The sequence below is a fragment of the Phaenicophaeus curvirostris genome, chromosome 4 (assembly GCF_032191515.1).
Source record: "Phaenicophaeus curvirostris isolate KB17595 chromosome 4, BPBGC_Pcur_1.0, whole genome shotgun sequence".
Taxonomy (NCBI): domain Eukaryota; kingdom Metazoa; phylum Chordata; class Aves; order Cuculiformes; family Cuculidae; genus Phaenicophaeus; species Phaenicophaeus curvirostris.
This window is the reverse complement of record NC_091395.1, coordinates 43,662,260-43,685,434: the sequence shown is the minus strand read 5'-3', so window position 1 is coordinate 43,685,434 and position 23,175 is coordinate 43,662,260. Positions and strand designations below refer to the sequence as shown.

At 40.7% G+C, this 23,175-nt stretch overlaps 1 protein-coding gene across 5 annotated transcripts in view; it reads left to right on the top strand.

Moving 5' to 3' along the window:
• DCTD (dCMP deaminase) overlaps positions 1-23,175 on the top strand; it is a 65,368-nt gene that overhangs the window by 34,836 nt on the left and 7,357 nt on the right. For 3 of the 5 annotated variants that reach the window (XM_069855938.1, XM_069855940.1, XM_069855939.1), the window contains 2 exons: positions 13,622-13,733; positions 15,006-15,141. In XM_069855938.1, the coding sequence (XP_069712039.1) occupies positions 13,683-13,733; positions 15,006-15,141 (187 nt within the window). In that variant the 5' untranslated portion in view covers positions 13,622-13,682. Of the gene's footprint in view, positions 1-8,503; positions 8,590-9,714; positions 9,737-13,621; positions 13,734-15,005; positions 15,142-23,175 lie in introns of those variants that run through there. The other 2 variants (XM_069855937.1, XM_069855941.1) reach the window with 2 other exon arrangements.

The following is a 23,175-nucleotide window of genomic DNA, read 5'->3' as shown; positions in this document are numbered from 1 at the left end:
AAATCGTTAGTACATTAAAGCACTGCACCTTCTAGCTTCAGCTGTGAGTATATATACTGCTGTCAAACTTGATGGATATAGCTTGTGAAGCTTAGTGACCTAAGGTGGTGATAATAAACTATTCTAGAACCTGGATAACATTTTATTCTGTCACTATGTTTTTCTTGCTCTGGTGACATCAACTAATTTGTACTGCTTTGCAGGGAATTTCTGTATCCAGCCTTTTAGCCAGAGCCTCGGTTTGCTTACACTGCTCTTACTCTTCTCTGTCAGACTGAATTTCTTTCAGAGAGAAAATATTGCTCGATATTGATTCCATTGTGCTAGCTAATTTCAGGTTCTTGTAGTGCAGATCAGCTGAAGCGCCATTCAAAATCTTGAAGAATTTTCTAACTCAAAATGCAGAAACAAAATGACCCATATAATATCTCTGAACAAGAATTCTCTGTTTTCTAATCCTTTAAGAAAACGTTAAAGTCAATTTAACAGACTCTTTGCATGGAAACATTTTTATCTTAATAAGTTGTACTAACAAGAGCCGGTTTTCACAAAGCCCATAAAATGCTTATAATTATTGGCCTGTTTCTTATTTTGCTTCTGTAATCTTTTGTGGAAAAATGCTCACCCCAGAGGACATATATACCAGTAGAGAGATCCATAGATCTTCTAGTTGCTGTCCCAAAGGAACACCCTGAATTTTTATAGAAGTAATGGGAAGGTTTTTAGTTTACTTTCCTGTAAATGAAGGATATCAATTTTATGTTCCCTTTTGTTCCTTCAGATTTGAAAAAAAAAAAAAGTAAGTACATCTGTTCTTTAATTTTGTTATCTCCATAGGCTGCTGTGAAGAATGGCTTCAAAAGACAGTTTTTCTTCAGTACTTTGAACCCCTATAATATTCTGTTGTATTCTGAGAAATAAGACTTGGAAATATCTAACCAATGTCTGCCTTCCCTTTCCACAATCTATAGCCCATCCACCTTTGAATTCCTTAATGATTCCTGCTCTAAAGGTCACATCTTGCATTTTGCCTTCTTTACCTAATTGTCTGTTTTCTATAGCATGAAGCTGCTGTGGCTCCACTCTAGAATTTGTCATTTAACATAAACTGTCTTTGCTATTTGAGTCAATGCCTTCCTAATGTGAATGTGCTTTTATTTAGAACGGTTTTCAAGTTACAATAGCATAAAAATTACAGATACCACCTGGAAGATAAAAAATAATCTTAGTAGAAGGAAATGCTCAGCTTGGGTTATTTCAGCCTGAAAAAATCAAGTTTGTCTGATGTAGAAAACTAAAAGCAGAATCTCATAATGAGAAAGTGCCAGGGAATCTTGAAAAGGAATCACACTGCCAATGCTGCTTATGAAATAAATTAGGTTTACTTATGATTATATTTCCCCTCATATCTATAGAGGGAATACAGAGTTCCTGTTCTTCGAAGTTGGGATGTCAAATGTGTTTCCTGACAGCTCCAGCTCACTTTTCATTATTGATGAGTTAAAGCAACGTTGCTGTTAACCGCTCTTCTATAATTAGTTCAATGAGTTTAGGAAACAGCCAGTCAGAAGAGATGAAACGAAGTCACACATAATATTATAGTGGCACCTGAGCTCCCTCTGCCCAGCTGCCAAGCTAACAGGATGTAACAAAATGAAGGCTTCGTGCCTTCTGTTTCACAGTTCTCTTGGTGCTGTGTCCCAGGAATAGAGCAGTTATTGATGAGCTAGGAAAATGCCTCTAAGGCTAATGCTTATTTGGGGAGATGGGTATAATGGCAAACTAGAAAGGCAAGTAGGTCAAGGGGATCTCATCGTGCTGAGGTGAGATACAGGACAAAACCAGGGTGACTGTATTTGTTCTTTTTGTTTCTCATAGTTTAATTTTGCTAGCTAAAGTGGTGTGTCTAAGGATCCTGAAATATTTGTAGCCAGAAGGGTAATTCATCTCTTACCACTGCACGTTTACTTAAAACCTTTCATGCTAACTCCCATATAAAGATGTAAGAAAATTGTTCTGTATAGCAGCTCTTATATGAAGATTTCAATAATACCAACCTGCAATAATGAAACCTACAGACACATACACAGAAAAATTTGAAAGGAACAAGAAGAAACTTGGAGAGAAATGATTCCATGATTCAAGACTCCACTGAGGTTAAAGGAGACAACCATAAAAGGAATTAGTAACAGAGAGAGTGGGGGGAAAAAAGACTACAAAAAGCAAACTGGTTGCCCAGATATGAAGGGATACATGTATTAAAGATTATTTGTATGCCATGGAAGGACAACTGTTTCTTTCTTCAGAAGGTGTCTGATGTAGTGGTTGCAGGTAATGTTATTGTACAGTTGGGAGTTTTTGCAAGGTGATACACTGCAATTTTGGGACTTGGGGAAAGATCATGGAAGTAATGTGAAAAGCTACTGCTCATTGTAGGAAAATCAGGCCAAATCAAAAGGGGTGGAAATTGAAAACAATCTTCTTAGATATTAAAAATAGCCTTGAAAAATAAAGGGAAGGTGACAGAAGAAATAGAAATTTGTGAAGTATGTAAGCAGGTGCTGAGTACAGAAACAGCATACCAAGAAAGTAAAATTTTATACTGAAAGCAGAAAATTAATTTTTCACTTCTAATTAGGGAAGAGCTCTGATCATGACTAGGTTGGGTGGGCAAAGAAGGTAATTAATACCTAGGGTTGCCAGAAGACTTGCAGTCTGAGACTTTATGTCTCGGTTTACTTTCCAAAGGGCAATTTAGCAAGATTATCTGGGATTTCCAGTTCTTGATGGATATAGAAGAAAAGGCCATGTGTAATATTTTCTGTTTTTCTAGCACTTGTCTTTGTCCTGTCAATTGTCAATAAAACAGGAAATTTAGATGCAAGGGAAGGTATAAATGGAACAAGGAGTTTAAAAAGTGGAAGACTGGTCAGGGATGCTGATGTAAACATTAAAAAAAAAACCGAACAGAGAAAGTATTAGCAAATAACATCCAGAAAGAACAAATCTAGCTGGAGAATATACTGATATCAAAGAAATGACATCATCAGGGTGCTGTAACATTTGCTTGTAACTAGAACCATCAGTGTGAATAAAACAAGAAAACAGTCAAAATTAGAAAACTGCCATATGTTCATAACAATTGTAGGTGAGATGAAAAATAGCTGTAATGTTAAAAATGGAACAGAAGACTGTTTAAGGAGTATTATACACTCATTTGTGACCCCAGTCAGAATAAGGTGCAAATAAAAGATGTCTCTCAGAGAAAAGTTTTAACTGCTATTCACCAAGGTGAGAAGTTAGATTTAGGGAGTTCTGGACTTAGGGAGTTAGTAAACTGAAGAAATTTTGAGTCTGGTAGACCGAGGTTGTGATACTCAGAATAGTGTCAGACCTGGGCAGGAAGGAAGAAAACTGAAACCCACTTGATTCTAGCTTTCAAGGAACAAATGCTATAGAAAGGTAAGGTAATATACAAGCCAATGAAATCTAAGAATAGACAAAAATTTTCCAATAGGACATGAAAATCATAGAAATACCTTGAAAATCATAGAAATGGCTGGATTCTATCAGCGATGCTTATCCTGCAGAAGAGTTTCTGGCATTCTGTGTTTACAAATCTGCAAAAATGTAACCATGGGTTTCAATGTCCTGAATTTTGGCACCCGAGTTTGAAAATACTAGATTTGCAACAGGCTTCCATCTGCACCAAAATTACCATGATACCATCCTATTTGGTTTTGATCAAAGACTGGTAATAAGATGCATTTCTTACCACATTTATTAATAAGTAAATCCAAAATTATATAATATAATGAGTTACATGCTGAAGTTAAAACACTTGTGGCAATTCTGAAGTGCTTGCGCTATACAAAACGCTGCAATATTAAAATCTTATAGTTTGTTGCACTCTGTTAATGGGCTGGTTTACTAACAGGCTGCTGCAGCTAACCCTCTTTAGGTCTTCCAGTGAGGGGTTCTGTCCACAGGACTTTTTTTTCACAGAACAAAGCCTGACAACATAACAAACATCATTTGATCAGTAAGGAAGCCCTAAATTCATACTATTGATTAAATTAGCTATAAAAATTGGGAACTGCAGCATAAAACAGCAGCTGTATTTGTATGTAATATGTTCTCACTGTGTAAGCAAGTATAGGAGGAAAGGTTTAACTCAAGCAGAAATTCTTATTTGGAAAAATATTTGGAAAAATATTTGAAAGACCTTTCTCTATGAAAATTATCCTGCCAGCGAGCATTACTTCTCTGAAAGACAGATAAGAACCAGATGTTAAGATATAAAGACATATTGTCATACTCATTTGTCTTTCTCTCCGAATCTCTAATTAGTCCCTGAAAAAATTCATTCTGTAATATGAGAGAAACAGCTCATTAGCAATTTCTTTCTACTTTTCCCTTAAGTTTTGGGATTTCAGGATGGTCTACCCAATTGCATACTCTGTATCCTGGCAAACAGCAAAACACATACATATGCTATATTGGAAGAGATATCTTGCTTGCCAATGAAGTTAAGAGTCTGTTGGCAAGCAGCAAAAAGGTGGGGAGGACAGCTGAAACCTGGGGTTTCCCCAAACTCAACTTTTTTTTCATTTTTTTAATAAAAATTGACAAAAGGTAATGTGAAAATTTCAAAAGTCATAAGCTAAAAATATAGGCATCTCAACAGATGCTTATATATTTAGCATGCCTTTCAAACTCATATCACTTGTCATTAATACGAGCATCTAAAATATTTGTAATCTCCTCAGATTGTTTAGTGACATCTATACAGCAAAGTCATGATAATCTGTGTTCAGGTCTTACACCTAGGAAATTGAGAAACAAACACAAAAAAACCCTATAGAAGGCAACTTGAGGTACTCCATGTTTCTTCACATACATCCTCCTGTGGAATAAAAGACAAATGTGTAATGACAGAGCTAGAGTGTCAGATACAAAATTGAAAGAAGTTTAGCCTAATTGGGTGCATCCTTTTCTTAACAGGGGCTTTGAGTCAGAGCACTCCAGTTGTCACAGAGACAGATGAAGGGCACACAAATAAGCTTCTAGATCACAGCATAAGACAGAGTTAATGGAGAGTAGGATTCAGACAGCAGATCCAGAGTTGCTACTGCTTTTGCAAAGCAGGCAGCTGCCAGTGAAGTCTTATGTAACCTACCGGGCAGTGGGACTTTGCCCCAGACCTGTAACAAGTCAAGCTACCTGCCCTCCGCGCAATCCTATGTTTATACCAGAGGATTGTGGCCTAAATCTCACCTAATCCAGGTGTAACTTTCTCTAGGTATCTGCAGTCACATAACCTACTCTGGTGTGTGCATGGAGAACAGGGTTGTTGTGTCAGGTACCACCTCCATAGCACGTTGTCACAAGAGCAGTCACAACTTGGCCACCTAACTAAAATTCCACCAAAATGTTTCCTTAGGCTGTATATCAGTGTTGTATTATCAAAAATGCTGACTGTTGTTGGTCTGGTTTTTGAAGATGAAGAGAGAGAAGAGTCAACAACCTTTGAAAAATTAAAAAAAACCCTATACCTTTGTGAACTTAACAGAGGTAGAAGAGCAGTTTCAAATTATTACAGCAACTTATTTGCTAACCATAATAAAAACATTTAAGTTTTGCATTCAAAAAATAATATTATTCTGTAATTTTATAGAAAGTTCAAAACTGCACTCCAAAATGAAAAACCTCACTGCTTAATATTATAAGCGGTTATTTTGCAGACTATATGTTTTTCTTCTGTGATGGGAGAAAAAGAGAAGGGAGCAAGAATCTGATTTTGTTTCTTTCTGAGAAATGGGGATTGTGTTATTTCGAATCTGTTTCTGACTGATATATAGGTATTAGCTGAAAAAAGTGATAAATTCAGAGGAAGGAAATAGTGTGTAGGAACTGCTAATCAGTGCTCACAGAATAGAAAATCCATAATTCACTGTGTATGATCAGCGTATAAGCACTGCTTTTTAAAGGTTAGTAGTTCTTACGGTTTGTCTGCAGAATCTTAATTATGAAAAATAACAAATTTGGCATGGATAATTGTAGAGCTATTAATTTTAATTCATATTTCAAGAGTGCAGAAACACATATACAGATAGTAGAAAACTTTTTGAACTGAATTATGCTATTTTTTTCATCCAGATTAATTAAATGAGTGCTCTTTAACTCTCTTCGTGATCAACCATAATCAGGCCTTTCATTTCACCTTCAGGCTTATGCCTTCCTGCATGATACTACTTTCATTTCTTTCCTTTTTCTTGCATTTAAATTGTTCCTTTTCATTCATTAACAAACCGTACATGAACATTTGTTGTCCATATGAAATTGTGATAATAGAAGTCTCGCAAACTGAAATAGCTATATGTTTTCCCACTCTGGGGGCTGGAAAACTTGTCAGTTGAAATATAACAGCCTGCTTTTGCCAAGTTTTCTGGTTACAACTGAATAGGAATATCTGAGAAATTAAGTAACATTTTCATACTTGACGGTTTGTCAGTTGCTTTAAAAAAAAAGATAGCTAGCTGGTACAGCAATGTAAATATGAAAACATATTAGCAGTGTGTTCCTCTGTTTTGATCACTGCAGGCTCTCTCTTTTGGCATAGCTTCACGAACAACTATGAGCATGGCAGGTTCCTTGACTTAGTCATCTTCTTGACACACGTCTTCTCGTGCACTACCTTTCCTGTGCAGTTTTCTATGCATATGGTCAGCAAGGGGGAACTATGAATACAGCTTCTGGCTTATGACCACTATGTGCCCCATTACCCATAAACGTCCTTTTTTCCAACCTGACATTTAACATTTATTATTATACCACTTATTTTGCGCTGTAACAGGCTACACCTGCATGTTCAGCTACCTGAGCATGCAGGGAGACTTCTAAACCCTGGCAGCAGCTGGAGGTACTAATAAACCATAACTCACTTTCCACATCAATTTCATACCAAGAGAACAGAACCTCGATGTTTTAGACATTTAATGCCAAGCTTTAATAAAAAGGATTTACCTTGAGAGCATGAGCTGGCTGAAAATCTGCACAACATTCAGTGTTCATTTTTTAATTAATTTTATTAATGTTACAATTGTATTATAAAATTTATTATTTTTTATTTCATTATTTTATTATTGTTTATTGAGTATGAAAAAGCCAAGCTCAGTAATCAATGCCAATTTGATTATTAAGCAGGCATTCTTTATTATGTGGTGCCAGGCGATACCCGCGCCTAATGTGTGTGCAGTTATTGAGGCTGGTTACATTACTTTTATACTGGTTAAATATACATATTCATATAGATTCCAGGAAACACGTTACATACTCATTGTTTTTCCTGGAACAAGTGTGTCTCTTATAATCAGTTCTTGGAATTTATTTACATAAGTTTCCTCCCCTTGGTGCACGCGCGCTGCCCTCTGGGGGTCTTCTTCAGGGGTCTCAAGGTGAAGGCCATAGGTCTTCATCACAGTTGAACTTTTCAGCTCCCCCCTTGCACGTGCCCTTAGACTCCTTGGGCACCTCTTCAAGGCTGCATCTGGTCCTAGTCCCTGTTACTTGACTTAATTAAATACAGCCACATTCTTCCTAACTGCAACCTTGATAAAAGTCCTTCCTTAAGCATAAGTGCACAGGTTAGCTAAAAGTTATTAATCAATCTAATCCTATATCCTTGTACCAAGAACATCCTACATCCTTGTATCAGGAGCAGCATGGCCAGCAGGATGAGGGAGGTTATTCTCCCTCTGTATTCGGCACTGGTGAGGCTGCGCCTCAAATGTTGTGTTCAGTTTTGGGCCCCTCACCACAAGAAGGACATCGAGGTCCTGAAGCGTGTCTGGAGAAGAGTGATGGAACTGGTGAGGGGGCTGGAGAGCAAGTCTGATGAGGAGCAGCTGAGAGAGCTGGGGTTGTTTAGCCTGGAGGAGGCTAAGGGGAGACCTTATTGCTTTCTTACAACTACCTGAAAGGAGGTTGTGGAGACGAGGGAGCTGGCCTCTGCCCAAGCAACAGGTGACAGGACAAGAGGGAAGTTTAGATTGGACATTAGGAAAAACTTCTTGACTGAAAATGTTATCAAGTGCTGGAACAGGCTGCCTGGGGAAGTGGTTGAGTTGTCACCTCTGGAGGAGTTTAAAAAAGCAGGTAGTTGAGGTGCTTAGGGATATGATTTAGCAGTAGTCAGGTACAGTTGCAGTTGATGATCTCAAAGGTCTTTTCCAACCTAATGATTCTATGATTCCGTGATTCTACATTTCAGTTCTAAAATCACAAAATCTACACATAACGCTCAACTATATCATAGGTTAGCAACTCAGAACAACTTCTTTAGTCCTTCAAGTACCACACACTGTTTTATTGTGTCTATTTTGACGTCTACTTTCTGTCCTAAGACTCTAGCTCCCCCCACGAGGTCACGGGAGAGGCAGGAAGGCGGCGGCGCCGGGACCCGCCCCGCTCCGCCATTTGCCCCCCGCCCCTCGCCCCGCCCTCACCCGCTTTGGCGCCAAAGCGGCGAGGGAGCGCGTGGGTGGCGGCTGGAGGCGGCGGGATGAACGGCGAGCGGCCCCGGGACGGGTACGGGATGGACGTGGGACGGACAGACTGACTGGGCACGCGGGCGGCGCTGCCGCGCTCTTCCCGCCGCGGGGGGGGGGAGGAGAGGGCAAGGGAGGGGGGGAAAAAAAACAACCCCTGGGTTTAAGCGACCTTAAAGGTCGCGGTGCAGAGGAGGGCTGCGAGGGTGGTCAGAGGGCTGGGGCACCTCCCGTACGGGGACAGGCTGAGAGAGTTGGGGTTCTTCAGCCTGGAGATGAGAAGGCCCCGAGGAGAACTTAGAGCAACCTTCCAGTATCTGAAAGGGCTGTAGGAAAGCTGGGGAGGGTCTGTTCACAAAGGCTTGTAGTGACAGGATGAGGGGCAGTGGTTATAAACTGAAGAGGGAGATTTAGGCTAGACATAAGGAGGAATTTCTTCACCGTGAGAGTGCTGAGGCACTGGCACAGGTTGCCCAGGAAGCTGTGGCTGCCCCATCCCTGGAGGTGTTCAAGGCCAGGCGGGATGGGGCCTTGGGCAGATATCAGGTGAGTTGGAACTGGATGATCTTTAAGGTCCCTTCCAACACAAGCTGATCATAGAATCATAGAATAGTTAGAGTTGGAAGGGACCTTAAACATCATCCAGTTCCAAACCCCCTGACAAGAGCAGGAACACATCCCACCAGCCCAGGCTGCCCAAGGCCCCATCCCACCTGGCCTTGAACACCTCCAGGGATGGGGCAGTCACAGCTTCCCTGGGCGACCTGGAATAATCTCTCCAGGGAAGGGGTGGATTCCTCTACACTGGACACTTTTTTGGCTCAGCTTGACAGGGTGCTGGGCCATTTTGTTTAAACTATGTATTGTTTAAATGTTGGACCAGATGATCCCTGAGGTCCCTTCTAACCTGATGTTCTGGCATTCTGTGTGATTACCAGGCTCAGCGCCATGCCCGATTTCCCAGTGCTCCAACACCCTCTAAGTGAAGAACCTTTTCCTAATAATCCACCTAAACCTCCCCTGGCACATCATCTTGCTATTCCCTCAGGTCCTGCCATTGGTCACCAGCAAGTGAACAGTGCCTGCTCGTCCTCCTCCCTTTTGTGAAGAAGCAGTAAACTGCAATGAGGTCCCTCCTGCCCCATGGGGAGGCCTTTCCTGAAGCCTCCAAGGGCCCTGTTGTGAGGGTGTGGGCTGTTGTGTTTATGTTTTGGAGTCACTGGGATAGGAAAAAGAGCAGGTGGGGTATTGTGTAGTTGCTGTTGCCTGAAATGGAGACCAGCATTAGCAACGTGCCGCTAGTTAAAGTTAAGAAGTGATGTTGTAAAAGCAGAATGTTTTACTCCGCTCTTGTGGGACCCCACCTAGAATATTTTGTCTAGTTCTGGAATCCCCAGCATAAGAAGGATATGGAACTTGTGGAACAAGTTTAGAAGCCATGAAGATGATCAGAGGGCTGGGGCACTTCTGTGATGTGCACCACGTCTATGAGAACAGGCCAAGAGAATTGGGGTTGTTCAGCCTGGAGAAGGGAAGACTCTGGGAAGACCCTATAGCAGCCTTCCAGTGCCTGAAGGGGCTACAGGGAAGCTGGGGAAGGGCCCTTTACAAGGGCTTGGAGTGATAGGACGAAGGGGAATGGCTTTAAATTGGAAGGAGGAAGATTTACATTAGACATCAGGAAGAAATTCTTCACGATGAGAGTGGTGAGGCACTGGCACAAGTTGCCCAGGGAAGCTGTGGCTGCCCCATCCCTGGAGGTGTTCAAGGCCAGGCTGGATGGGGCCTTGGCCAGCCTGGTCTGCTGGGAGGTATTCCTGCCCATGGAACAAGATGATCTTTAAGGTCCCTTCTAACACTAAGTTCTCTTATTCTATTAAATATTCTTATATTGCTCAATCAAGGCACAGTTTTTATATTTACAGGTTTGGTGGGGTCATGTCTCAAGAAAAATTTGTGTGTAATTATCGGTGCCCGGAGTATTGTTTTTCGATATGTAATTTTTATTTTTAATATACGCTTTACGTCTTCTTTTACCTTAATTTGTGTAAGTTGAGTGACAAAATAACTATCATTTTCAGTAGCTTACTTGATACTGGGGAAAAAAACCCTATTACAATTTAGTTGCAACATAATGCACATGACATCACAGATAAGAAATCAGAGGAAAAGCTTAGAGAGAAGGGGAAGAAGATAACCACCAGTTCTCCAGTTGTACTATCTTCTTCTGTAGCTGCCTGTCATAATTGTCCTACAAAAAGATTTGAGGTTATGTATTCTGTTTTTGGATTCTCAAATAAATTTTTTATTGATAGACCTTTTTTTTTCTTTTTAGTAGCTGAATGAAATTGCTTCCTTTTTCAGATGGTGTTACGGCTTAGTTGAAGTCTAGATGGATGAAACAGAGCTGAAAAGAGAGGCAACTGCCCTCTAATTGTAGAATCTTTTTCTCTATGCTGTTTCTGCAGACTTTTCTACAGACTACGGATCACTCTAGAATTTAAGAATATTTTTCCTTCTTTTTGAGCAGTGTTATCTTCACGACTTTCAGTTCCCATTATTTTTATTCATGAGCTCTTCTGAGTTATCATAAGGATAAGCCTTAATTGCTTGTTTTACAGCTAGCTGTAATATTTTCTAGAATAGCTTTCATTCATGCAATTCTAGAACTTATAAAAGGGCGTAAAGAAGATGATCAGCTTTCACAAATACATTAACTTAATTTTCCTGTGTGTGCTTGATTGTTAGCCAAGGCCTTGGCTTCTGCTCAATCAGAAATTAAGTATTTTATACCCATTTCACACTCTTGTGTTCCTGTGCACTGAGTTGAGGGAATTATCTCACCAAACACAGTGATGTTAAGTAGAAGCAATTGAGTAAGGTTTTTTTTTTCATTCTCTTTGATGTAAGCCTTCTGCTCTTTTTTAGATATGCTTCTCTCCCTGTGAAGTTGGTACTCTGAGGGACCTCCACTTACGTACTGTTCTGTATTTATGAGAAAAGTAAATAGTAGCTTTTGTTGTGTTTTGAATAAATAGGGTTGCTAGGGAATAATTTAACAAAAGGAGAGCTCACAATCTCTTAGTTCAGAATACTATTGTCTTTCTGGAGTCCTTTTCCCCAGAATGTTTTTATTCAGTGTAGCTCTGCATTGTGTGTGCGTGCCTCTCCAAAGACATCACTGTGAATGTCATGTAGTCAGGGACGTATTAAACTGATCATTTAGAGTCTGATGGTGTTTTAGGTTTTGTGAATCTGTTTTTGTGAGATTTTTAAAATAATCGCTTAAATTAGCTGAAACACTTCTTTGACATTTCAGGTAATCTGTGAAAGTTCAGTTTGGCATGAAGAGGTGTGATGGCATGTCTTTAATTTCTTCTTTCTGCTGTGAGCTGCCTGTCCTTGGAATGCTTTTCTTTCTTAGTTGGATATAACCCGAACCCTAGTTATGATGATTCAAGCCAGTTTGGGCACTCTCAGAATCCAGTACTTGATTTGTGTGTTTGCTTTTACAATTGACAGTTCTGGGTACTATTTACAATGTTGTCAAAGGCGGAGAGAGGTGTGCTAGTTACATCAAGAGTGTAGTCCCTCCTTAAGCTGAGATGATGGCCTTAAAGATGATCCTCATTCATTCAAAAACCCAGCCAAAATTGCTAACTTGTAATGTGCCATATATGAACTATTCAAACCCAGCAATTTATCTTTGGTAAGTAGTACCCTGTAGGTTTCTGAACTACAATTTTATCGTGTGCTGGCATTGTCTTCACTCCAGTAGTATAACGTCTTTATGACAAGCTAACTGCAAGCCTCTAATATATGTTTTTGGTTGCAAAAATAATATTAGAAGACAAGCATTTTGTTAATTATTTATTTGTATTCTGTAAGTGCTGGTACTAGTGTTGCTAGGAGATGTCTTGCTGCATGCAGTTACCTGTGATGTATTTTTCTGCGTGACTGTACATCCCTATAAGGGTATCTCAGTCTTAAGCTGTAGGCTATGGTAAGAGAAGTCCAAGAAGAGAAGTACTGTCCCCCCTGTAGTTTAATAGGCTAAGTATTGTATTTGAGATGTTCCATTGCTCTGGTCTTCCAGTGTAGCAATGATAGGTGAGAGTTTGGGGAATTTTCTTTGAATTTGATCTTTTCCTTGAGATTTGCAAAGCTTAAACATTGTTGGGGGGAGGGGGGAAGGGAGCAGGGGCAGAGAGGGGGAGAGAGTGAGATGTCTCTTTCCTCTCTTTGAACTGGAAAGCACAGGACATCCCCATGTTGCATCTTACACTGTCCAAGCAGTCTTTCAGCCATAAGCAGGCAAGAGAAAATGATGCATCACTTTTTATTACGTTCGTCCTTCCTCCAAATAAACCCTTCAGTGCACAGAAAGAAGCAACCTTTTGTATCACTTTTATACATTATATCTAAGTGAAAAGTTCTTGAACCCATCTCCTCTCAGTTTTTCAAAGGCTTTCATAGGCCATAATCTCAAGAGAAACTTAGCAGGGGTCTATCAGAATGGTCTCAGGTTTTTGCTGGTAAGTGTTTGTAACGAGATGCAAACTCATCGCAATAACTGTACGGGCAGAAAAGAACAAATGACTGCACAGGAAGCTACCAAATAGAAGCGTAGTGAGCACTTGTCATAGGCAGAAGTACAAAATAGCTTAGATTAGAGGCTTGCAGTTAGTGCAGTCATCATACAAAAGATTATGTTGTTTGGGTGAAAAGAATGCCAGTACATGATATACCTGAATATAAAAAGTGTTATCTATAAAGGATAAATAGCTCTGCTGTTGAATAGCTCAGTCTTCTGAATAGCTCAGCCTTCTTATCTAAAACTGAAATTTGCAACCTCGCTTGGATGCCTTTCCCCTGGAAGGAAATATTGTATATTGAAGTTCTGGGTAAGCACATAACACTGTTGGTTTTACTCTTAAAATATTAGTGAATGTGTGGTCATCTTAGCTAGATTCTGGTTACTTTAAACCTGTGCACATTAAAAGAATACGATCTGAAATAACTGTAGCTATGTGTTGCTTGCTGATGGCTGTTTTTTTTTCCACAAAATATAGTTTCAGCAATGAAGCATCCTGCAAAAAACGAGAGGATTATTTGGAATGGCCTGAATATTTTATGGCAGTAGCTTTTTTGTCAGCACAAAGAAGCAAAGATCCAAATTCTCAGGTAAGAAGGCAACCTTTAAGAATAATGTAACTTAATCTATATGGCACATCGCATCAGATGCACATGTAGCACTTTCAGGCATTTATTATTAAAAGTTATTTCAGTATATAGCTATTCAATTTTTCACATAGTCAGCACCATCTGTTACAGAAATTCTCTTATTGGGCCTGACCTCATGTGTATAATTTGATGTGTATGTTTGCAGCTTGGAGTTTTGTGGATCTTCTTTTCACCTGGAGGTTAAAGTAACACATACATTGTTTCTCCTTTTTCCTGTAAACTTAGTCACTGTTAGAGAAGTTTAAAACTATTGAAAGTTTTAGATTGTAATTTTTTAAGACACAGGATTTTACAAGTTCCTTTTCCTCACTTATAAGACCAATTCCCTTTTGTTTGTTCTTGCGTTGATTGGAGTTTTCTTCTAGTTTTGTTCCTCCCTCAGGTTCCCCTTCCCCTCTACTTTACTGTCCACCCCCATTGTTTGCTTCTTTCATGTGCCTCTGTTGAATATTGATGATTTGAGGCGATTGATACATCTCCTGAAAAATGCTGTTCTGCAGGACTCGGTTATTGCCATTTCAATAAATCTGAGATATGGACAGAAAACATAAAAATGGGACACTTCATTTTATGAGAAGGGAACCTGTGCAGACTTGGATTGAAGTAGTACAGCGTGGGATTTAAAAAGTCCAGTATTTTGGTGCACATTTGCATAAACAAGCCACAAAAGTTTGTAAGCCTGTCTCTGCGTAGGTCAACGCTACTGCATTTCTGTTCCATCTTCCTCATGTTTTCTTTTGCTGCTGCTGCTCGCGCTGCAGCTGGAAAAGCTAGTTTGGCGGGCTGAACTTACAGAAAACCTATACTTAGTAAGGTTAATACAGTGCCAGTTCTTCTCCCTGAACTAGGTTCACTTCATATTCAGACAAGGAAGAGTGCTGGCAGGCTGGGATGGGGACTGCAGGACCAGAGGGGCAGCAGGGTTGCATATGCCCTGACGTATTTTAAAGCTCCACCAGTTAGGCACAGCTGTAGCATTGCTCACTAGATACAAAGTGAAGCTTGTATCTCTTAAATGAAAATCATAGGACTGACTTTTCAGGTCTCATCTTTCTTATATTAGTATATCATTTGCATGCTGTTGGTACTTTATAAGTAATTTTATTTAGATTAAATAGATTAATTAGATTATTTAATTATTAGATTATTTATTAGATTATTTAATAGATTAATTTGTGTTTATTTATTTATATATGTATTAATTTTATTTAGGTTGGCGCCTGCATTGTAAATCCAGAAAACAAGATTGTTGGAATTGGATACAATGGGATGCCTAATGGCTGCAGTGATGATGTTCTACCCTGGTCAAGAACAGCAGCACATAGACTAGACACAAAATATCCTTATGGTAAGGCTTCTTGTGGCTGGCAGGTCTGACTTGTGAGGTCTGTATATGTGAAAGTTCAGGCGGTAAAATATCAATCAGTTTTTGTTCCACTCACCTGATTTTGTTAGTGTGCCCATACATGGCATATCAGGATAAAAATCACAGATCTGAAAATAAATGATAAGAGTCTTTATGAAGGACTGACTTCCTGATGCAGCATGTTCATAAATAATTTGCCATTTTGAATTGCATAGTGAAAACTGGTAAATGTAGTGCGGCTTATTAGCACACAGTTGAAGTATATGCAGGTAATTGCTGTTTCTGTGTGTTTGTCTTCACAGAAGTTACAGAGAGCGTGTATATGCAAAACAAATAATCTTGCCTAAAATGCAGGTGTTAAAATTGTAAACTCTAGTGGTTTGAGAAATTCTAGTGTTCAAGTGATGATGGCATAGGCAACAGATAATGTGAAGGAGCTGACTTTCATTGTTTTTTTTCAGCCTCTGACTTGATTTACATTTGCTAAGTGAGCAAAAGGAATGATGAGCACGGCAGTTTCATGGTAAATGTGGCTGAGTGCTGCTTTGCATCCTGTCTTTGTCTTTGCAGCAGGTGAAGTTTGTCCTTCTGCAAGCTTGCTTGGAAGGGTCCTCTGTGAATCTTGTTGTACCCATCAACAGGGTTGTATGGTTACTCATCTGGGCCAGGTGTGGCTTGCAGGAATGAAGGAGGCAACTTGCTGGGCTGCTTCAGGCTTCGTGCCATGAGTGCTGTCTGCTGGGCATGGAAATGGCAGCTACTTTGTGGCCTGCAATAGTGGCTGCCGGAGATGAACTGTGGTTAGTAAGCAGGGAGTGTGTTCTCTCTTAAAGCCCCTTTCTTCATGTTTCTGCTTTATGCCTGCTTTTGCTGCACCTCTGCAGCGTAAGACCAATGCAAAAGAAGCCGTGGGCATAGGAAGAAGGGGTATTAGGAGCTCCTTCACCCTGTGCTGCATCTCACCCTGTCCTGGACTCAGGAATGTCAGGGGGAAGAATCACAAAACTGAATGAGAACTCTGAGAAATTTTCCCTTCCCCCTGCATTGTGAGGGAAAATCAGCACCATAGTTCAGCTTTTGCAAAGGGATACTGTCTTTTTCCCAGTGTACAGTATTTAACTCTGCCTACTAATTCTGTTCTTCACTTGTAACTTTTAACAATTGCTCTGATACAGAAATAAGACTTGCATGAGTTTTGATGTTCCCTGTGTTCACCTGAGAAATTTTTATTTTTTTTGTTAACTCTGACTCCAAAAGATGTGGAGTAAAATAAAAGTATCTAATACATGATGTTTAAAAAAATGCATTAACCAATCTAAAAGCTTGGAGAGACGAGTTCATTTCTAGGAACTGGTCTAACTACTGCCCTTCCCCCAGGTATCTTAGTCTTCACCTCATTAAGAAAATCACAACTTTGTAACATCAAGTGTCTGCTGTGATGAATAAACGACCTATTTTGTAATTCACAGATCATTTAAACTCTAGCAGTTTCTTATTAATCTTGATAGCACAGTTGACAGACCAGACAAGTGTGTGTGTGTGTGTATATATACACACAAGTCTTCTGCTTTAAGAAGTTCTGGTGCTAAAATCTCATTAAACTGTCATGTTTTCCTTTCTGCTTTTTGCTAGTCATCACAGCGTTTGTGTAAATTAAACTTTTTATCCTTGTTTTTTCCTGTCTAGCTTGTTCAGAGATGGTATGATCTTACTATGTGCTCCATTAGTTTGTGGGAATGCTGGCACGTTTGTCACTAGAGCTTCAATGCAGCTTGTAAGTTAATGCTAATGGTGATTGTGCATCTACCACCAGGCTGACTTGGAAAATATCTTCTAGAGCTACTTCATGCCTTCATGCGTCTGCAGTGCTACAGAAAAGGACTGGAGGTGGATCCGAATGCTGACCTCCTGGTTTTATATACTGTTGTAGGTTAGGCATAAACAGTAGCTACTTCCCATCTATTTTGGATCACTCTGACTACCTCTCTCCAGAACAAAGCCTAAATATTGCTCTGTGAATGCCTAATGCTCCAGAGGGCAGGGTGGAAAAAAGGCTGCAAGAAAAATGTTGTGGTGTGTAGGCCTATAATGCAAAGCCTGCTGAGATTGTGTGCTTAACTCTTCTCCCTCCCTCAGGCCATACTGGGGGATATGCAATGCATACTCTGTTTCATTCTGTTAAAATACCACTCTGGTGGGCTGCAAAAAAAAGTCATCTCACTTCTTTATGCACTTTGAACCAAGACATACAAAATAAGTATGTAGTACTGTAGGACTCTGGAGATGTGGAGCCTTGAGGAAACCCAGGGCCAAGTGCTGTATAATGCTGATGGAGCCCTGAGTAAGATGAACATGAGCCAGACTATGCCAGTTGGCCTTGGGGCCAAGTGTCAACCCCTGGCCCTGTTGGAGTTTAGCAGCATAGACATAGCAGGGGATTGGACCCAGAGGCTATCTTTGCAGGAGCATGTTAGATGATCCTATAATAAATTTATTGAGCTCCAGCAGAACAGATGGATGCATTGACCCCACAGCTCTGATCAGATTCACTGTTTCATGGCTAGAAAACTTCCAGTTTCCACCCTGAATATATCTGTGGCTAGTTTATACATTCTTATGTGTGCTGGCATTGTTCTTTTGGCTTAACTTATTCACTGTGGTTAACCCTTCCTCCATTCCTTCCCTCCCCTGTGCACTTACTGTTAACAATAACCTTCTGAACTTTTGTTGTAAGGCTAAACAAGTCCTGTCACTCTTAAATTTTACAGTACCTTGAAACTTGTCTTGAAATTTGACAATCTCTCAGTTATCTATGTCTGCTGCAGTATACTGTATGTCTCTAAGTGGGACCCTCAAGTGTGGGTTCTGTTTGGCTCAGTGTTAGGAAAAGGGTCGTGCTTGGTTAAAAGATTAGTATTTAGTCAATCTGCGCTGCTACAGAAAGCAAGCAAGCATCAAAATATGGTAGGTAGTGCTCACTTTACCTTAGAGGATGCAAATGCTTGCAAGGCATTTGGATACTACGGGAATTGTAATGTGGATCTCCTCTATTGATACTATGCGTTCTTTATAAGAGTCTTGAAACAGATTAAAATTCTTTTTTGCTCTAGTTGTAGTGTGTATTTGAACAGTTTAGTCGTATAGCCTTGTCGTTTCAGAAAGCACCGAGTGTTTTGCAGAATGCTGGTTTTTGCACAGCACAAAATCGGGCTTCTGTTATGTTTCAACTGGCTTTATCCAGGCTGCCAGTCAGTGATGGGAGTGGGGATGTCTCTGTGCACATGAGAATGGTTTGGGTTGGAAGGGACCTTAAATATCATCCAGTTCCACCTCTCCTGCCATGGACAGGGACACCTTTCACTGGATCAGGTTGCTCAAAGCCTTGTCCAGTCCAGTCTTGAACACTTCCAGGAATGGGGCATCCGTGACTTGTCTGGGCAACCTGTTCCAATGCCTCACCACCCTCAGCAAAAAAACTGTTCCTAATATCTAATCTAAGTCTATCTTGTTTTCAGTTTAAAGCCATTACCTCTTGTCCTATTGCTCCATGCCCTTGTAAAAAGTCCCTCTCCAGTTTTCTTGTAAGCCCCCTTTAGGTACTGGAAGGCTGCTGTAACGTCTCCCTGGAGCCATCTCTTCTCCAGGCTAAACAACCCCAACTTTTTCAGCCTGTCTTCTCAGAAGAGGTGTTCCATCCCTCTGATCATTTCTGTGGCCTTCCTTTGGACCTGCTCCAAGAGGTCCATGTCTTTCCTGTGTTGAGGCCCCCAGAGCTGGATGCACTGCTCCAGGTAGGGTCTCACAAGAGTGGAGCAGAGGGGGAGAATCACCTGCCTCGACCTGCTGGTCACACTGATGCAGCCCAAGATATTTCTGGGCTGGGCTTTCTGGGCTGCAAGTGCACATTGTTGGTGCACATCCAGCTTTTCATCTACCAATAACCCACAAGTCCTTCTCTTCAGGGCTGCTCTCAGTCTATTCTTTGTCCAGCCTGTATTTGTGCTTGGGATTGCCCTGACCCAGGTGCAGGACCTTGCCTGTGGCCTTGTTGAACTTCATGATGTTTGCATAGGTCCTGTCCAGGGCCCTGTATAAAGCCTATTCAGGACCCCCTGGATGGCATCCCTTCCCTCCAGTGTGTTGACTGCACCATGCAGCCTGGTGTCATCGGCAAACTTGCTGAGGGTGCCCTCAGTCCCACTGTACATGTCTGCAACAGGATATTAAACAGTGCCAGTTCCAATAACAACCCCTGAGGAACGTCACTCATTCAGTGTCCGCTTGGTCACTGAGCGGTTGAGCAGAACTCTTTAGGTGTGACCATCCAGCAAATTCCTTATCTACTGAATGGTCCATCTGTAAAATCCATGTCTCTCCAATTTAAAGACAAGGATGTCATGTAGGACAGTGTCAAATGATTTGTTCAGTTCCAGGTAGATGACATCTGTTTCTCTTCTTACCCACCACTGCTGTATCCCTGTCACAGAAGGTCATCAAGTTTGTCAGGCAGTTTGTCCTTAGTGAAGCTCTGCTGGCTGTCACCAATAATCTCTTTATTTTCCAAGTCTTTCCACTAATGCTAGTTGCTGTGGTCCTGTTATGCCCTCTGTCTCCACTTTAATCTAATAACATCCATTTGACAACCAGTCTCTAATTAAGAGAGTTTTAAATGAAAATGACTGGTATATTTAGAAACCTCTGAGCAACAGAGAAAATATTGAGTAAATATGCTTACAAATATTTATACAGGTTCAGATACGATAAAATATGTGCTGTGGCAAAAGTATGCTCTAATTGAACAGTACCTGCTGTGTAAAATGAAACAAACTGTTATCAACATTTCCTCATGTTAGGATTGTGAGCATTTTGTCAATTTTTTAGAGAGATGAACACTCGGAGATATTCAGGCAAATGTTACTTTTGTAGAAGCTGTTATTTTGACAGCACAAAACTTGATAAGGCATTATGAAGAAGTGTGATGCTCTCTCTCAAATTGGCAGTGCTGAGGCTTCAGCTGGAAGTGAGATCTATAGGAGACAGTCTCCTCCTACAGCCACTCATTGTCTTGTCCTGCACGGATTTCAGTCCAATTCTGGTGTCATACATCAAATCTCAAGTAAGTTTGAAAAGTTGAAAACAGCAAGAATAATTTCTCTTGGTCTGCCTGCCTGCCCACTTAGAAATGCCTTTGTGCGTGATGGGAAGAACTGTGAAATGGGGTGGATTTGCTTCTCAGGATTTGAGAGGGATTTCTCTGGTTTGCCCCCAGCAGGTTTCGTGATGTTCATAAATGGGCTGGGTGATACCCATCTTCACTTCTCAGTTCTCCTTTTTCATAGAAGGTAGCAGTGAGCCTGGGGCTGTTACCTTTTTCTTACTGCAGTCTGAAGAGGCTAGGACTCTGTTAAAATTTGGTGGTGTTATCCTTGCCTTTCTGGCCTGACCATAGCAACTGCTGTTCTTCCAGCACGCAAGCAAGGAGGAGAGCAGCAGGAATGGCTGAGGGCACTGTCGGCCCAACATCGGTGCCCTGCCTTCCCCTAATGCAGTGACCAGCAACCATCATTGTGCTTTCACAAAGGCTGAAAAAAAATTGATGTCATTCTATAAATTCCAGATCCACCAACCACTGTCCCCAGTGGCCGTCACTCCAGACCCATTCCTTTCAATAATACTTTGGTCCCTTCCATGATCCTTGCTGTGCCCAGGGTCAGGAGTCCAGCAACTGAAGGATAACTGGTAGGTGGAGCCTGGACAAAGATTGGATGGGCAAGGCCTGAATGCAAAAAGGTGAAGATTTTACCAAAAGTCTGAGGAGAGGTTGGCCAAATTATGAACTCTCTGTGTGAGGTTTATGTTGAAGAATGCCATGCTACTACCATTTATCTGTATTGGGAATCTGCAGTAACTCTCAAGTTGGTTAAAATGGCAGTATGAAATCTTACATCAATAAATAACTCAAATCTTTGAAATGTAACACAGTATTTAGTGCATAATATCTCAGCATTCCCAGTCTGGCTCAGTTAGTAATGAATCATAGAGAGAGGTTGCTCCCTCCAGCCCCTTCTTTGATTGCATCTTAAAAGGCAACGTGTCATGGTGGTCCCTACTCCAAGCTCTTCATCAAGCATCTAAGCCTTTAAACAGTATTAAGAAACACTTCGACTAGTCCTGTATTTCTTATAAAACTCCTAGTCAGAACGCTTTTAGTAGCTGGGAAGAGTACTTCTGACTCTGTAACCCACTAGGAGCATGTTCATGTTGAGCGGTTAATCCTGAAAAAGGACCATTAATAGGGTAAGTAGGGTCCCTATTTACAGGTAGGCTTAAGGGTGAGTGCAACCTCATATATGCAACACAAAGCAGTATGCAGTGAGAAAAGAGAAACATTAGCAATTAATACTACCAGTAATGAAGCAGTCATTCCTCTGGTTCCCCCCCTCGTCCTGCGAATAGCAGGTGGTAGGAATGTCAGAGCACACGCTAACTTCTCATTGCATGGTTATTTATTCAGCTAATGAAGCCTTGCGAGAATACTTTTCAAGCCACTTTCCCAAGAATGGAAATGACTGTTGCAGACTTAGTGTTATGATGAATATATGTGAATATTATTTAAAAAACAAACAAAACAAAACAAAACACTGGGGCCCCCATGTAGTTTTTAGTTCTACTACTCTATTTAAATATAGTGTTCAGACTTCTGAATACTGTGCACCTGCAAAAGCTTATTTGAAGTTAGTTTCTTATTGTATAAGAAAGAACAATATGTAACTAGTAGTGGAAGCTCTTAACAGGGTAGAAAACTTTCTAGAACTCAAATATTAACTACTTGGTTAGTAACAAGTTATTTTGGACTCTTGGATTTGTTTTCTGTCTCTTACTAATGCTCTGTACAAAGCTGGATGTGTTTCTGGGATAAAAGACTGAGAGAGCTGGGGTGGTTTAGCCTTGAGAAGAGGAGGCTGAGGGGAGACCTCATTGCTCTCTATAACTACCTGAAAGGAGGTTGTAGAGAGGAGGGTGCTGGCCTCTTCTCCCAAGTGACGGGACAGGACAAGAGGGAATGGCCTCAAGCTCCGCCAGGGGAGATTTAGGCTGGACATTAGGAAAAAATTTTTCACAGAAAGGGTCATTGGGCACTGGAACAGGCTGCCCAGGGAGGTGGTTGATTCACCTTCCCTGGAGGTGTTTAAGGCACGGGTGGACGAGGTGCTAAGGGGCATGGTTTAGTGTTTGATAGGAATGGTTGGACTCGATGATCCGGTGGGTCTCTTCAAACCTGGTTATTCTATGATTCTATGATTATCTATGAATTGGTTAACAGTCAGTGCCTGTCTGCTAGAGAGATAGGAGTATGAGGAAGAGGGAATGAAGAGTGATCAACAAAGCCTAAAAATACTTGTCTGATTCCTGTACCTTCTTGAGGACCATCTACCATAATATCCTTCACAGACAGACGTCTAGGGAAATGTGTAAAACTAAGACACACATCATGAGAGTTTCCCAGAATGTATTCCCAGAATATATTCCAAGTTCCAACAAATGAGCCAAAACAGTCTTGTATTTAGTAGTCCAGTAGATTAAAAAAAAAAAAAAAAATACCTGAAGGAAAAAGATGACTTCTGGAATCTGCAAATTTCTAGTCCCATACTACTTTCTGCAGTAAGTGCAGTAAGAAATACTTGGATAGGCTACAGTATGCATGAAAAACCTACCTCCTTTTGCTTTTGAAACAAAAGCCTGCTGGGTTTGTTGGAGAACCCGCTATTTTTTACCTTGGAATTAGTCTCTCTTTCTTCCTTAGTACTAATCTCTGTGTCTTCCTTCCACACCAGAGTGTTGTAATTATTCTTAATTCAGACTTACATTAAGATGATCAGGAGGCAAAATTTCTCTCTTCCCTCACTCCAGCTGATTATCATCTGTGACTTACTTTTGGCATGAACTTGTTTTTTCTTGGGAAGAGGTTTGTTGTTGAAAGTTTGTAGAAGTCTGCAAAAATAGCCTTTCTTTCTC